At 35.5% G+C, this 16,864-nt stretch overlaps 1 protein-coding gene across 1 annotated transcript; it reads right to left on the reverse strand.

Moving 5' to 3' along the window:
- Positions 1-13,878: 13,878 nt before the first annotated feature.
- On the reverse strand, positions 13,879-15,586 carry LOC114825991 (glycine-rich protein A3-like). Its single transcript, XM_070824577.1, has 3 exons — positions 15,561-15,586; positions 14,928-15,164; positions 13,879-14,283 (listed from the first exon to the last, which is right to left on the reverse strand). The coding sequence occupies exons 2-3, from the start codon at positions 15,133-15,135 to the stop codon at positions 14,090-14,092; spliced, it is 402 nt and encodes a 133-aa protein (XP_070680678.1). The 5' UTR covers positions 15,136-15,164; positions 15,561-15,586; the 3' UTR covers positions 13,879-14,089.
- Positions 15,587-16,864: the final 1,278 nt, after the last annotated feature.

Here is a 16,864-nt window from a genome sequence, read left to right on the forward strand (position 1 = left end):
TGTGTTCTGTGTAAAGTTGATAGGAGCATATGCTCCCAAACAACTTTGAGTGGAGTCGTTCGAAAAGAAGTTTCTATGGCCCTCTTGCTCATTTAACACTGCATCCGGGTGCCGATGGAGATACAGCGACCCTTGCTCACTTATCACTGTGCTCGGGCCACACAGCGCGCCACTTACGGGTGACGCCCTAGCTTTAGTGCGATTTCGTTCTGGATTCATTTTCATAATGATTCGACGTAAACTAGGAGTGCCGGCTGTCGACTACCTGACGCATTCCCCCTCCTCCTTTACCTGGGCTTGGGACCGGCAATGTAAGATAAACTTACACAGGCAGAGTTAATCGTGGTTTATCACCATGAAAAAAATAAATAAGAAACCCAAAATAATTAAGTGATTATCACAATGCTAAAAGATATCCCAAAAGAAACTCATGCCAAAATCACTTCAATCAATTTCAAACAACAAAAAGAAACAATGACAACAAAAATCAGGAAACCACAAACCCAGAAGAAAAAAAAATGAAAAATATACGTAACCACAAGAAATATTCATGGAGGCAATGAAATATCACCATGATTTCAAAAGCTAAAATGAGAAAATTATGGAAGGCTCACCTATTGGTGTTGCAGAATATTTGTGATTGGTGTGACAAATATTTGGAAACGTTGTTTATTGTTCTCCTGTTGCATGCGGAGTTGGATCGTTGGAGGCTTCGACCATATATACACACAAATAAATGCTTGTGCGTTTATTTTTATTTATTTTTATATTTTGTTGTGTCAAACGCACGGGTAAAATGGGAGGAAGATGATCTATTAAGAGCATCTCTAATACCATCTTTAAAAAAAGATATCAAATCTTAAGTGGAATGTCATGTAATCAAATTTGAAGGTAGGAGTAAGCTCCAATGGACATATGAGTTTTCATATGTCAAATTTGACATATGCGAAAATGTGATGTCAAATAATTTTTAATTATTTTATTGTATGGATCTCATTAATGCACTAATTATAGATCTTGAAAATTTATTTTAATTGATTTCTTTTAAAAAATGAGTCCTACAAATATCATTTATAATAAAAAAACATATCGGTTGGAAAAAGAGAAATCTGACACATCAAATTAAAATTTGACATTTATCTTTTGACATCTGACACATTAGCTTAAACCCTTATAGTTTATGCAATTTTGTACGTCACCCTTATTCTTGTAGCTAGGCACCACAGTGCTCTTTTTCCACTCATTTGGCATCTTCTTCATTTTTTAAATCATATTGAAAAGGTCTGTGAGCCATGTTATACTCGTCTGTCCCAAGACTTTCCACACTTCGATCGGTATATCATCTGAGCCCACTACTTTTCTATGTTTCATCTTTTTCAAAGCTACAACCACTTATTCCTTCCTAATTCGGCGGTAAAATGAGTAGTTTCTACACTCTTCTGAGTTACTCAACTCCCTTAAAGAAGTACTCCTATCATGTCCTTCATTGAAAATATTATGAAAATAACCTCTCCATCTGTCTTTGACTGCGTTCTCTGTAGCAAGAACCTTTCCATCGTCATCCTTGATGCACCTCACTTGATTTAGGTCCCTTGTCTTCTTTTCCCTTTCTCTAGCTAGTTTATAGATATCCAACTCTCCTTCTTTGGTATCTAGTCGCTTATACATATCTTCATAAGCCACTAGCTTAGCTTCTCTCACAACTTTCTTCACCTCCTGCTTCGCTATTCTATACCATTCACCATTTTCATCGGTCATATCCTTGTATAAGGTTTACAACATTCCTTCTTAGCCTTCACCTTTGTTTGAGATTTTTTTTTAGTACCAATAACAATTATTTATTTTCTTCTGTTTCATCATTTCGTGTCTAATTTATTGTCATGCTAATTTACAAAAACATGGTTTCCATATTCCTTTATATAGTTCTCTTCTCTATCTCTTTCATTGAAAAGAAAGGGGAAAAATCAGATTGTCATCCTTCAATAAAATTTTGAATTTAGTCTTTGATTAATATACCCATGAATATTATTGACCTATAATTTTGTAGAACCCAAGTATATAAATCAGAATAATTATAAACCAGAAAACTGGTAAAGTTATAAAATAGATTAGGGACGATCGGGTTGTGATTCGAGCACACGCAGAATGATAAGACGCTACTGTACTTGGTCCTGGATAACCAGTTGGTGGATATCCCCAATGAGAAGGATAGGCAGTTGGAGGATACCCACCAGAAGAAGGGTATGCATGATGTGCTTGCAGGGGATATCCATATCCTTGTGGACGGTATGATCCATACCCACTACCATATGAAAATAGTGTTAACTTTTGTGTATATTCATGTAGTCTTGGGATTCTTAGCATAGTATGATTTCCTATAATTATTTCTTTCCTTATTGATATGATTGTAACATCCTATAAATTCCTCCTTGAGAGATGAATACACACAATACTATTCCAAAAACATTCTCTTTTTGGTATTAGAGCCTAGGTAAGAAAAAAGGAAAAATCAGTGCGCTGTGCACAGAAACAAAATCACCAGCTGCGAAACCATTTGTGTTGTGTCATCCAACCAGCAAGCGAAGTCGTCGTTGCTGACCAAAGAACCTAGAACCACCTGTCACGTAGCCAATTATGCAGTGTACCATTCGACCAACGAGTGATGCCGTCGTTGATAACCCAAGTTCACTGAGTCGATTCGTGCATCCACCCACCACTACCTGCTGCTGCATCACGTGCCCACGAACCAAGATCGAAACCTAGAAATCTTGCTATTGTCCGAAACTCGCACCAGACCCGTGAACCTATTGTTAGACCCACCTGATCAACAACTCGTACTAGTACCATATATGTCCACACCAATATGATCCACACTTGCTGCTACTTGACTTGTTACAAACCACCGTTGCCTGATAATCCTCAGCTGCATACCACATTAAATTGCTGTTGGTTGAGGAAAAGGAAGAACAAAGTGTGATTGACGAAAAAGGAAAAAAAAGGTTAAAATGTGTTAGTTGAAGGAAAAGGAAAAAAAAAAGGGAAGATGTTGTTTGAAGACAGAAACGTGTTAGTTAAAACATGTTGCATTTGGCACCTCCAAGCGTTGCACCCAACTCACAATGGCAATTTGTGCTTGTGCTCTTCCAAACCGATTTGATCGAATTAGACACAAGAGTATGACCAATAATGACTGGTCCAAAACTCTTGGAGATTCCTCATATCGCCAGCCTAGCAAATGTCCTAGTTATCCTGATAATTGGGACAAGACTCGTGATCTCTGCGGTAACAAATCGTGTGCATTGATTGCCGAAGTTAAGGTAGATTCTAGTCATATAAGTAATGATGGTAAGACTTTAAAGGTTTCTGTATCTGTTCTGAATAATATATGGATAATTGATTCTAGTGTTACTAAACATATGACTTGTGACTCTAGATAGGTACAAACACTAAACCCATCCACCAAAACTAACATGGATGTTGCTAATGGTAATGTTGCCCCCATTATTGGGGAATGTGCTATCTCTCTTGTTGATACCCTTAATCTTGATTTTTTTACTTGTTGTTCCTTCTCTTGACTATAATTTATTATTTGTTGCTTAAATAATTGTCGCCCTACATTGCCTTGTGATTTTTTGGCCTTCTTTTTGTGTTTTTAAGGACATTCGGACTCGCAAGACGATTGGTTATGGTATTAGGAAAGGGAAGCTCTACTACTTAGAACTGACATCGAATAGTACCCAATACTCAAGCTCTTGCCGTGGAAGGATCTGAGGGGGAGAGGAATAAAGTTTTAGATGTTTGGTTGTGGCATCGTTGACTTGGTCATGCTTCTTTTGGTTATTTACGAAGGTTGTTTCCTAGCTTATTTGTTCATAATGATGTTTCTAGATTTAAATGTGGTGTTTGTGAATTGGCTACAAGTCATCATACTTCGTTTCCATCTAGTTTGAGTAAAAGTTCAATTTCATTTATGATAATTCATTCCAATGTGTGGGGACCCTCTAAAACTGCTACATTTGGTGGTGCTCATTGGTTCGTTACTTTTATTGATGATTGCACATGTATGACTTGGGTTTGTTTAATGAAGTTTAAAAGTGAGTCCTTCTTTGTTTCAACAATTTCACAAAATGGTGCAAGTACAATATAAGTCACAAATACAGGTTCTCATGAGTGATAAAGGTGGTGAGTATGTGAACTTTGAACTTCATGCCTTTCTCAATCATCATGGTATTGTTTATCAAACTACATGCTCATATACTCCACAGCAAAATGGAGTTGCAGAACGCAAGAACCGTCAACTTCTGAAGGTTGTTTGTGCTTCCTTGCTCGAGGTGTGTCTCTCGTTATCCTACTAGGGAGAAGCTCTCACTTCAGCTGCGTATCTTATTAATCGTGTTCCATCTCGATCAGTTGAATTTCAGACACCACTTCAAGTTCTCTCTTCACATGTTGATGCTCCCGCAATCCCCAATCTTCCACCTCACGTGTTTGGCTGTGTGGCCTTTGTTCACCCACAAACAGCAGATGGGTAAGCTTGAACCTCGAGTCTTACGGTGTGTGTTTGTAGGATATGCCTCCAGTAAAAAAGGATATCGATGTTATCACCCTCCAACAAAAAAGCTGTTTATTACTATAAATGTTGCATTTCATGACCATGAGTTACACTTTGGCAATCTCAAGTCTACACTTTAAGGGGAGAATCAAATAGAAGTTCAAACTCTTGATTATACAATTCCGGATACAAATATTATGAATGATGTGGAATTTAGTGGTAATGTTTTGGAGACAAGTGGTGATCATTCATGTGAAAATAGTGATGTGAATGATGTGGAATTAAGTGGTAATGTTTTGGAGATAACTGGTGATCATTCACATGAAAACGATGTTGAAAGCCTTGCAAGGAATAAGCTAATGTGACTAGACAACTCATTGCCTTCCTCACCATTGGACAATCCAGTGATGCATGCTATCTCACAGTCAGTCTCGCCACTTTTGAGCCCTAATGACCATAACCAATCATCTTCGATCCCAGATGCACCATCACCATGTTGTCTCCCTCACCGTGTCACTCGAGGTATTCCTAACAATGTGCATGAGGCTTTAGTTGACATGCCCCGATCCCGATATTCCACGAACACCAGGATAGGCACGTGCTGGCTGACACCCGACGGTGACGAAAGCCATTTATTGAATGCAAAGGCTGAGAATAAGGAATAAATAAGACTTATAAATTTAAATATAATGAATATGCATTTAAGGAACATGTTTAGAGCATACAACTAACTAGAACGTTAAATGAATTAATATAAAATTGAATGAACAAAGAGATGGGTCCTACACCGAGAGGACTCGAAGATGCTGATGCGGAAGTGCCTTGACGCGAGGATTGTATGTCTCGATTCTAGTACTGAAAAGGGCGCAAAACAAACATGAGTGGATCAAGTTGATATAGATATAATAAAACATTTATCAACATACTAACCCCCAGGTTTTATGAAAACTTATATAACATGATTAAAATAGGTTTTCCGAAACCTAGCATGTTGTGCAATGTCTCAAAACATATCTCGTATATATCGTAATCGCTAGTGAATGTCCAATCTCACCCCAGGCCCCGTGCCAGCTCCCCGTCCCTGTGCCAATTGCCAGAGGAAAATCACCTTTAGGCCCCGTGCCAGCTCCCCGTCCCTGGGCTAATTGCCAGAGGAAAATAACCTTTAGGCCCTATGCCAACACCATAACTTCGCCCGTGACGGAATCTATCCCTCGCCCTGTAGTGGAATAGGGACCACTAGGTAAGTACAAAACCATTGAACATATAAAGTCATCCATCGTCTATACTATAAAGAGGTGTTTGAAACATGTTTTAAATATTATATTGTCATTCATTAGATATTCTATAAAGAACACGGGTTATAGGAAAAATAGTAATAATTCAAAATAGGCTCAGTAAGCATGTTATCTCATAAAACGTAATCATTAAATCATGCTTTTCATTTATGCATTTCTATTATTAAAAAATGCATTTTTAGAAGGGGTCCACTCACAAATACTTAGCTGCTGAAGAGCCACATAAACTAGCGAAGACAAAATTGTCACAATATATGCACCAAAGCACATAAATGGTACAGTTAATGAAGCTCTATCCAAACAATTTAATTTGGGAAAGCAAACATCAAAAACGGATTCAGGACGTTGATTTACTATGAGAGGGGTCCCAGGTAAATTTTGAAGAAGTCAACAAAAGTCAACACGAGATTATTCTTGGAAGGTTCCAACTGGGTTTTGGGCTTGGGTTATGGTCCTAAAAGTGGCTGGGTTCCAAGGCCCAAATGCCTAAACTAAAAGTTTTTTGGGTTAGGGAAAAATGGGCTAGGCTCTGAAGGTTTTCTGATGGGTTTTAATAATTGGGTTAAGGGCTTTGGGTGTTAACGGGTTGGGGTGATCAGTTTTCAGGCCAAGTTTTTGCTGGTTTCTAAGTTGATTTTCCAAGGCTCATAACTAATTCGTTACTCAACCAAATCGAGGGATTCAAAATTCATAGTTCTCGACGAGACGAAGAGAATGGTACTTCGTACAACGGCTAACTCGCTGTGGTTTGGCCGGCAAATGCCTTGAAAGCCTCGGAGGTCGCCGAAAACTAGGTAAGATTCAAATGAACATAACTTCTTCAATACTCAACGAAATTGGGTGATTCAAAAAGAAAAGTTGTAGTACTCAACGAGATAAAGAGATTGATACCTTACATGTCTGCCAACTCACTGTGGTTTGGCTGAAAATTGCCTCAAAAAGGGTGGTGCTTGCCGAAAAATTTGGAAAAGCTACTCCGAGTTATTTTCTGCGGTTCACACATATACACCACTTAAAACAACCTTTGATATAACCTTATAACATAACCCAAGGGTTTCTAGAAGCTTACCAATGTTGGAAAAACACGAAACACGTCGGAGAAGATGAACAGTGACACCGTCATTGTTGGGGTTCCATGAAGGTTTGCTTAAGTTTTCTCGAGGTTCCTACGTCCAGTGGTGTGGGTTTGGGGTTGTTGTTGCTTATGTGAGTGACAAACTTAAGAAGAGAGAGAGAGATGACAGAGGAAGAGAGAGGTCCGAGAGTCATATATGAGAGTGAAAGAAAGCAGAAGAAGAGGGAGAGAAATATGAGGTTACGGGGAGAAGAGAGATGAGAGAGAGAAATAGTTATAAAAATCATAAAAAGAAAGAAAATGGGAAGGGAACCGAGGGACAAATCAGGAGGTGGGCCCCTTGGGCTCACCTATTAAGATCCAAAAACAATTTTAAAAGAAAAAGATCTAGCCCAAGGTCAAATTTAACGAAAATACCTCCTTCATTCCAATAAAATCGGGACGGGTTGTTACATTAGCTGATCCATATTGGCAAGCAACAATGAGTATTTGAAGAAGAATGCTACCTGGGAGATCACAGACTTGCCAGCTAGCAAGAAACCTGTGGGATGTAACTGGGTTTATACTAGGCCTGGCAAACAGGTCGTGTCTGTCATGTTTGTGTCATTTTCGTGTAACACCTGTTATCTTAACGGGTCGTGTCGTGTCACACCCGTTATCTTAACGGGTCCTTAACAGGTCGAGTCACTTTACCCAACGGGTAAAGTGACCCGACCCGTTATGACCCGTTAAGAAAAATATTTTTTTTCTTAAATTTGCACATACCACACATTGCCACATAAATATTACTTCAAAACATTAAAACACATTTTTCGTTTAAGTACTACATCTCGAAAATAAGAGCATAATAAACAAACATCCATACACTAGTAGTCTATTACAAAATATTAAATGTGCAAGGATATGCAAAATAAAAGAGTTTTTGTTTTCAAGGCTGTGAAGCCTTTCTCAAACGTTTAAACCTTGCCAATGGAACTTAAAGCTTGCATGTTATTCCTTTTACAAAATCCTCAATTTTCATCAATCATCATGACATAAGATTTTGTGATATCCACTAGTATAAATATTTTAAATTGAAGATCAAATTCATTCATTGTATTCATATAGAGTCAATGAGTGTAGCTGTAAAAATCATCAAAATCGGAGTTAAAATAACCGTTAAATCGTGATTTTTAGTTGATAATCGTCGAAATTTTTTGTCCCGTTACTTGATCTCTGAATGTTTGTTTTTTGCGATTTTTGGCATATGCGATCTTGAAGCATATACAAACAAGTTTGACGGTTGGATTGTTGAAATTGGCTTTGTAGAATGTGTATCCCATCAAAACGATAGATTCACTAACACTTAGAGTTTATTTATACTTTCATTAAGTATAACATAAGATTTTGTGGTATCCACTAGTGTAAATATTTTAATTTGAAGATCAAATTCATTCATTGTATTCATATAGGGTCAAGCAGGGTAGCTGTAAAAAATCATCAAAATCGGAGTTAAAATAATCGTTAAATCGTGATTTTTAGTTGATAACTGTCGAAAAGTTTTATCTTGTTACTTGATCTCTGAATGTTTGTTTTTTGCAATTTTTAGCGTATGCGATCTCGACGTATATACAATAATGTTTGACGGTTGGATAGTTGAAACTAGTTTCGTAAAATATGTATCCCATCAAAACAATATATTCACTAATACTTAAGAGTCTATTCATACTTTCATTAAGTATAACATAAGATTTTGTGGTATCCACTAGTGTGAATACTTTAAATTGAAGATCAAGTTCATTGATTGTATTCATATAGGGTCAAAGAGTGTAGCTGTAAAAAATCATCAAAATCGGAGTTAAAATAACCGTTAAATCATGATTTTTCGTTGATAACCGTCGAAAAGTTTTGTCCCGTTACTTGATCTATGAATGTTTGTTTTCTACAATTTTTTGTGTATGCTATCTCGAAGTATATACAAACATGTTTGACAGTTGGATCGTTGAAACTAGTTTCGTAGAATGTGTATCCCATCAAAACAATTCACTAACACTTAAGAGTTTATTCATACTTTCATTAAGTATAACATAAGATTTTGTGGTATCCACTAGTGTAAATATTTTAAATTGAAGATCAAGTTCATTCATTGTATTCGTATAGGGTCAAGGAGTGTAGCTGTAAAAAATCATCAAAATCGGAGTTAAAATAACCGTTAAATCATGATTTTTTGTTGATAATAGTCGAAAAGTTGTGTCCTGTTACTTCTGAATGTTTATTTTTTGCGATTTTTAGTGCATGCGATCTTGAAGCATACACAAACAAGTTTGACGGTTGGGTTGTTGAAATTAGTTTCGTAGAATGCGTATCTCATCAAAACGATAGATTCACTAACACTTAGAGTTTATTTATACTTTCATTAAATATAACATAAGATTTTGTGGTATCCACATCCACTAGTGTCAATATTTTAAATTAAAGATCGAATTCATTCATTGTATTCATATAGGGTCAAGGAGTGTAACTGTAAAAAATCATCAAAATCGGAGTTAAAATAACCGTTAAATCGTGATTTTTAGTTGATAACCGTCGAAAAGTTTTATCCCGTTACTTGATCTCTAAATGTTTGTTTTTTGCAATTTTTGGCGTATGCGATCTCGAAGTATATACAAACATGTTTGACGGTTGGATCGTTGAAACTAGTTTCGTAGAATGCGTATCCTATCAAAACAATATATTCACTAACACTTAAGAATTTATTCATACTTTCATTAAGTATAACATAAGATTTTGTGGTATCCACTAGTGTGAATATTTTAAATTGAAGATCGAATTCATTCATTGTATTCATTTAGGTCAAGGAGTGTAGCTGTAAAAAATCATCAAAATCGGAGTTAAAATAACCGCTAAATCGTGATTTTTCGTTGATAACTGTCGAAAAGTTTTGTCCCGTTACTTGATCTCTGAATGTTTGTTTTTTGCAATTTTTTGCTGATGCGATCTCGAAGCATATACAAACAAGGTTGACGGTTGGATCGTTGAAATTAGTTTCGTAGAATTCGTATCCCATCAAGTTCAATGATATATATATATATATATATATATATTTATTAAGTAGATTTAAATTTATTTATTTATTTTGTACATATAACAGTTAAGAAATTGAATGGTATGTATATTTAAACCGATCCAATGGTCACCAATTTTTAATATTTAATTTAATATATATATATATATATATAATAATTATTATATATAATTATTATAGTTATTAGGGGTATAAAATTGTTAAATTAATATATATATATATATATATATATTTATTATAGTATTTTTTTAGGGTTATAAAATTATAAAATTAATATTTTGCTTATCGTGTATCGTGTTACCCACGTGTATATCTGAACCAACCCGTTATCTTAACAGGTGCTTATCGGGTTACCCGATAAAACTCGATTCGTTATCGTGTTGACCTGAACACATGTTAATTTCGTGTCGTGTCGTGTCGGGTTATCGGGTCGTGTCAGGAATTGCCAGGCCTAGTTTATACTGTGAAGTATAAAGCCAATGAGACGATGGATCGCTTCAAGGCGAGACTGGTAGCAAAAGGGTACATTAAAAAATATGGAATCGATTATATGGATACTTTTGCTCCTGTGGCCAAAATCAACACGATCCGTGTTTTGTTATCTTTGGCTGCAAATCTTAATTGGCCCTTACAACAATTCGATGTGAAGAATGCCTTCTTGCATGGAGATTTGACATAAAAGATTTAGTTGGATCTTCCACCAAGATGTAATGCTCCAGATAAATACAAAAGAAAGGTTTGTAGGTTGAAGAAATCCTTATATGGTTTGAAGTAGTCCCCTCGAGCATGGTTTGGAAGATTCACAAAATCTATGAGAGCGTTTGGTTACAAGCAAAGTAATTCTGATCATACTTTATTTTTTAAAAGAAAAAATGGAAAGTTGACTACACTTATTGTTGTTTCAAGTCAAAAGTTTTCAAGTTTCTTACACAAGTTGGGCATTTGTGACTTGTATGCACCAACTTGAGGGGGACGTTGACTTTTGTGTATATTCCTGTAATCTTGGGATTCTTAGCATAGTATGATTTCCTGTAATTATTTCTTTCCTTATTGATATGATTGTAACATCCTATAAATTCCTCCTTGAGGGATGAATAGACACACAATACTATTCCAAAAACCTTCTCTTCTGATAGTGCTTTCTTAGTTGTCTCATGGTTCTCGTGCTTTCCGCCTCCCATGTTATCAAGTAGGTAAGATTGACACCTAGCTGCATATCATTATCCAAATGGGAGGCACGACTTAATTCATGGTTCAAAGAACAAAACATGTTAGAGAGTTTTGTCGTAACGTATCACACATAATTACAAACAATTGTTATGCTGATCGGATTTAAATAATAAAAGATATATATTACCCAGCTGGGATCATTCTTCAGAACCCTAGACAAAGATAATCCTTTCCAATTAAGCAGGACGTAAATCTCAAAACAGTTTATACATGTCACGAGCTTATTAAGCTACAAATAATAAGAAATCCATGTTAGCATGCATACACATTGTTGGACCAAAAAAATTAAAATAAAGCATATCTATTAATGCAGAAACAGAAGACAAGAACTAGAGATTAGAGAGATGGAGATGGCTCACAAACAGCTTTGTGGGGACTCTTAAGTTTGCCCTCAACACTGCTCAAACAAACGTGTGTGTGAAACTTGAAGAAACGAAAAACAAGTATATATTCTTGTTAATTTGATCCCAATGAATGATACAATGATAAATAAACAAGTATATATTTCTTGTCAATATGATCCCAATCCAATGAATATGATATAATGATAGCACTGCGTTACTTCAACGTGTGTTTTTTATTTATTCCATACAGTAAAGGACCACTAACATTTGATGACATGTGATTTCTCCAGTATAAGTAGGGGCGATACAGTTTGGTTTGATTCGCTCTGACACTCAAAATATAGCTAAACTAATTATTGTATAACATATTGGATTGATTTTAATTAAAATTACAGGTGAAGCCCACCCAAACAAACCATTGTTATGCTGTTTTATTAAACCAGTTGAGGCTTTGGAGCCTAATCAAAGCATTTTATTTTAGGAAAATTTAGTATTTGGTCTCTAGCTACTAATATTTTTTGGTTAAGACATTATTGGTTTTCAGATTTTGCAAGTTCCTAATATTAATGTGTTAATGATTTAGTATATCTCAGTTCGTAATTTTTTAAAAGGGTGATTTCTTTAAAAACAAGAAAAAGTTATATGTTGAGAATATGTCAATAATATTTATGTTAATTATAAACATGTCAATAAGACTTTAATGTATATTGTTCCACTTAAATCAAACAAAATTACCAAATGCCATTACATCACAGCGGGCATTAGAGTTGGCAGCCCTCTTCTTATATTTTTTTATATTTAGGAGTAGGTCAACCTGACATTAAACACATCATTGCAGTTTTTGTTTTACAATTTTGTGAATCCAGACTCTGCTGCGATACAATTTCTATTTTATTGAAGTCCAATTAGTCGTATCGAGTATTGGGGCTTTAGTATGAGTGAGTCTGACTCCTTTATATAAGACTTAATTAAATCTAATATTAAATGTGAATAATTTGACTATAAAAAAACAGAAACTACAATGCAGAGTCTGAATTTACAACGCTACAACAGAAACTGCAATGTAGTGTCTGATCTGGGGCATAGTTGCAGCGTCACCATCGTTCGCTATACTCTGATGCCGAGCTTCGCTCAAATCCGAACAAGTGTGATTGCTTCATGAAGAAATTTTCGTTTTCTGATCCAATCATCCTCCAGTAGTTGCACCTCCTCATCCGCGGACCGCTCGAATCGGGGATGATCTCTCTCTTTGGTATGATGAAGAAACATTTCTATTTTCAATTTTCCCATTTCGATTTTTGGCATTTTCTTTTCCCTAATTCTAAAACTAGCAAACATCTTCGTCAGCATTGGAGAACCATGGATCCAAATAGAGCGGAAGCCGAGAAGCTTTACGCAATGTGACTTCGCAATTCTAGCTCATGAGATCCGACAATCTCAATCTCATCAAGAATCTTGTTGATGGCTGGTGTTGCTCCTACTTAAAGAATGGGTAGATCATTGCATAACTTGAGAATTAAACCCAGGTGGAGAAATCCAGGATAGATTCCATGACTTTGAAATAATGCTTTAATTTTGAAGTGAAATAAAGCATCTATTTAAAGAATGGATGGATAATTGCCATCATGGAAGACGAGGGATGACATATGATGGAGATGGAAGAAGATGGTGGGGAGTACTTGGACGGGTTACTTTTTGTAATTACCCAAAACAATGAACAACGTTATTCCAAAATCCAGATAATTACTCAATACTTTTTATTTTATTTTATTTTTTAAGTTTGGGGAGGGAAATAATTTGTAGAAAAACTTGGAGATGCTTGACTCTTAACGGTTGAGGAGTAAATTGGTGAACTACCATGTGCCTACCTCATTGACCTATGCCTACTGAATTAAGTTTGGAGAGGCATATTTTCGTTATGCCTCCAAAGACTGTCTAATTAAATTGACTGCAAGTGTTAAAATAATTGATTCACTATTTCAGGGGAAGAGCGACACACAGAGGGCGTGTGGGATCAAATCAACATAGTTCATATGTGAAGCAAGCCTAGCTCGAGATTTTAACTTATGGGGAGAGGTTAAAGTTAGTCAGCTCTGTCGTTACTGATTTACAAATATCCTTGTTCGAGTTAAATTGATTCAATATTTTTAGACAACATAATGATTTTTTTTCATTAAAAAAAACACACTAGTTTGAACTGACCAGACCGGTTAATTTGGTTTCATTAGCTAAAATGGCTAGCCCTAATCATAGGTAAACGAGATTTAAAGTCGCAAATATTAAGATAGGGGCTCTTGGAAGAGAGAAAAATACAATATACAAATACGCCCTTTATTTATTTTTATGTATATAAATACAATATAAAATACAAATGAGTTTGTATTTATTTTTAGAGTAATTATTAGAAAGGGCGTAAGTAGATTATCTTAGACTAGTTTTGGACCTTGATGCAGGGTCCAGGGATCATGAAATTTGCCTTAGATCGGCAGATCTACCATATCATATGTTTTACTTCCATTTGTTGAACTAGCCCACAAAGGGCTTGCCAATATAGCCGGGGGCACCCCCATAGCCACGGCAACCACCATATCCATGGTAAGCGCCATAGTTATGGTTGCCCCCACCTTCATACACAAGATGGTCGGCCTCATACGCAGGAACAGCTGCGGCAGCACCCCCAGATAACATCCCTCCCATTCCCATGCCAGCAGCTCCATGCACTGTACGTAATAATCATTCATCAGTCATCAAGAAAACAAAAATAATAATCTACCTAATGTCAATTTAATTGGTTCTTCATATGTAGCAGGAATAAAATTAAGAACATCACTTGATAAATTTCAATGCGAAATGAGAAAATATATTTTCAAAAGGAAATTGTTATTGGTTTACACTCCAAAATTTTTATTGTGCACTCTAGATTTAATGATATTTAGAAGAAAAAAAAAATACTTTTGTGAAGTGTATAATGAGATTTTTGGAATATCAATAGCAGTTTCATTTTTAAAATTATATATATCTATGTATTTTCTTCTGTTTCATCATTTGGTGACTAATTATTATCATGCTGACTTACAAATTTATTATCCTTAACATTTCCTTTATATATTGCTCTTCTCTGTATCTTCCATTGAAAAGAAGGGGGAAAAAAATCGGATTGCCATCCTTCAATAAAATTATAATTTAGTCTTTCGATTAATATGATTAATATAACCATGAGTATTATTGGCCTATAATTTTGTAGTACCTAAGCATACAATTCAGACTAATTATAAACCAGAAACTGGTAAAGTTACAAAATAGATTAGGGACGATTGTGATGTGATTCGATTGCAATAAGCATAATGATAAGACGCTGATTTACCTGGATAACCAGTTGGTGGATAGGAGGTTGGTGGATATCCCAAATAAGAAGGATAGGCAGGTGGAGGATACCCGCCAGAAGAAGGGTATGCATGATGTGCTTGCGGGGGATATCCATATCCTTGGGGAGGGTATGATCCATACACACCACCATATGAAAATAGTGCTTTCTCAGTTGTCTCATGTTTCTCGTCATTTCCACCTCCCATCTTATCAAGTACGTAAGATTGACACCTAGCTGCATATCATTACTCAAAATGACCATCTACTTAAGTCATGATTTTACTTAATTCAGCATACATGATTGCAATAATATTGTTATATATGCTCAGCTTTAAATAATAAAAGATATTACCCAGCTGGGGGACCAATCTTCAAAACCCTACACAAAGAAAATTCTTTCCAATTAAGCAGGACGTAAATCTCTAAACATTTGGGTGCATATATTACAAGCTTATATATCTCACGAGCTTATGTAACTAACCAGCTATTAAGCTACAAAAAATATGAAATCCATGTTCATATATAAAGCATATATATTGTTGGACCAAAAAATAAAATAAAAATAAAGCATATATGTTAATGCAGAAACAGAAGACAATAACTAGAGATTATAGAGATAGAGATGGCTCACAAACAGTTGCGTTGGGACACTTAAGTTTGCCCATATATATTGTTGGACCAAAAAATAAAATAAAAATAAAGCATATATGTTAATGCAGAAACAGAAGACAATAACTAGAGATTATAGAGATAGAGATGGCTCACAAACAGTTGCGTTGGGACACTTAAGTTTGCCCTCAACACTACTCAAGCGAACGCCTGTGTGAAACTTGAAGAAATGAAGTATATACGTATATATAGGGATCATAAAGTAAACAAGCATATATTCTTTTGAATTTGGTCCCAATGAATATAATACAATGATAGATTCCTTAAAGTTGATGCACCGCATTACTTCAACGTGTGCGCTTTATTTTATGCCCTATATAGTAAAAAGACCACTATTTTTTTTGGTCAAAAAAAAAAAAGACCACTAATAATGACATGTGATTTCTCTAGTATAAGTAGGGGGACTGAATGTGATTTCTCTAGTATAAGTAGGGGCGATACAGCCCGGTTGAATCGCTTTGATTTTAACTAAAATACAGGTGAAGACAACCCAAACAAACCGTTGTTATGCGGTTTGGTTAAAACCAGTTTAGGCTTTGGAGCCCAAGCTTAATGCTTTGTATTTTAATTTAGGAAAAATTATTATTTGGTCTCTAACTACTAATGTTCTTAGTAAGATCTTATTGTTTTTCAGATTTTGCAAGTCCCTAATATTAAGGTGTTAATGAATTTAGTACATCTCAATTACATAATTTTTTTAAATAAAAATTAATAGTTGATTTAGAATTTTAATCCTCACACCTTCATCAATTGCTAATTAATTTTCAATTTAAAACATTTCCAAAATACATAAAAAAAGAAGTTTGTGTCAAATCCCCGCCTGGGCCCTCACCGCATCCCAGGCTCAACTCCACCGAAGCACAATATTATCCGCTTTGAGCCCCGACCACGCCCTCACGGTTTTGTTTTTGGGAACTCACAAGAGCAGAACTTCCCAATGGGTCACCCATCCTGAGAATGCTATGGCCCCTTTCTCGCTTAACTTCGAAGTTCCAACGGAACCCAAAGCCAGTGAACTCCTAAAAAGCCTCGTGCTAGGTAGAGATGAGAATATACATATAAGGCTTACAAGATCCACTCCCCTGGGCGATGTGGGATGTTACAGTTTGTACTTATTAATTTAATATAAAATATTTTTGAGTTTTGAATCATAAATGTAACCAAGCATATAATTTTTTTTTTAATTTATTAAATGCACCCATTCTTAAATATACCAATCTTATATAGGTAAAATCTACACAGTTTTTTAAAATATAAAATGTACCT

The sequence above is a fragment of the Malus domestica genome, chromosome 07 (assembly GCF_042453785.1).
Source record: "Malus domestica chromosome 07, GDT2T_hap1".
Classification (NCBI taxonomy): domain Eukaryota; kingdom Viridiplantae; phylum Streptophyta; class Magnoliopsida; order Rosales; family Rosaceae; genus Malus; species Malus domestica.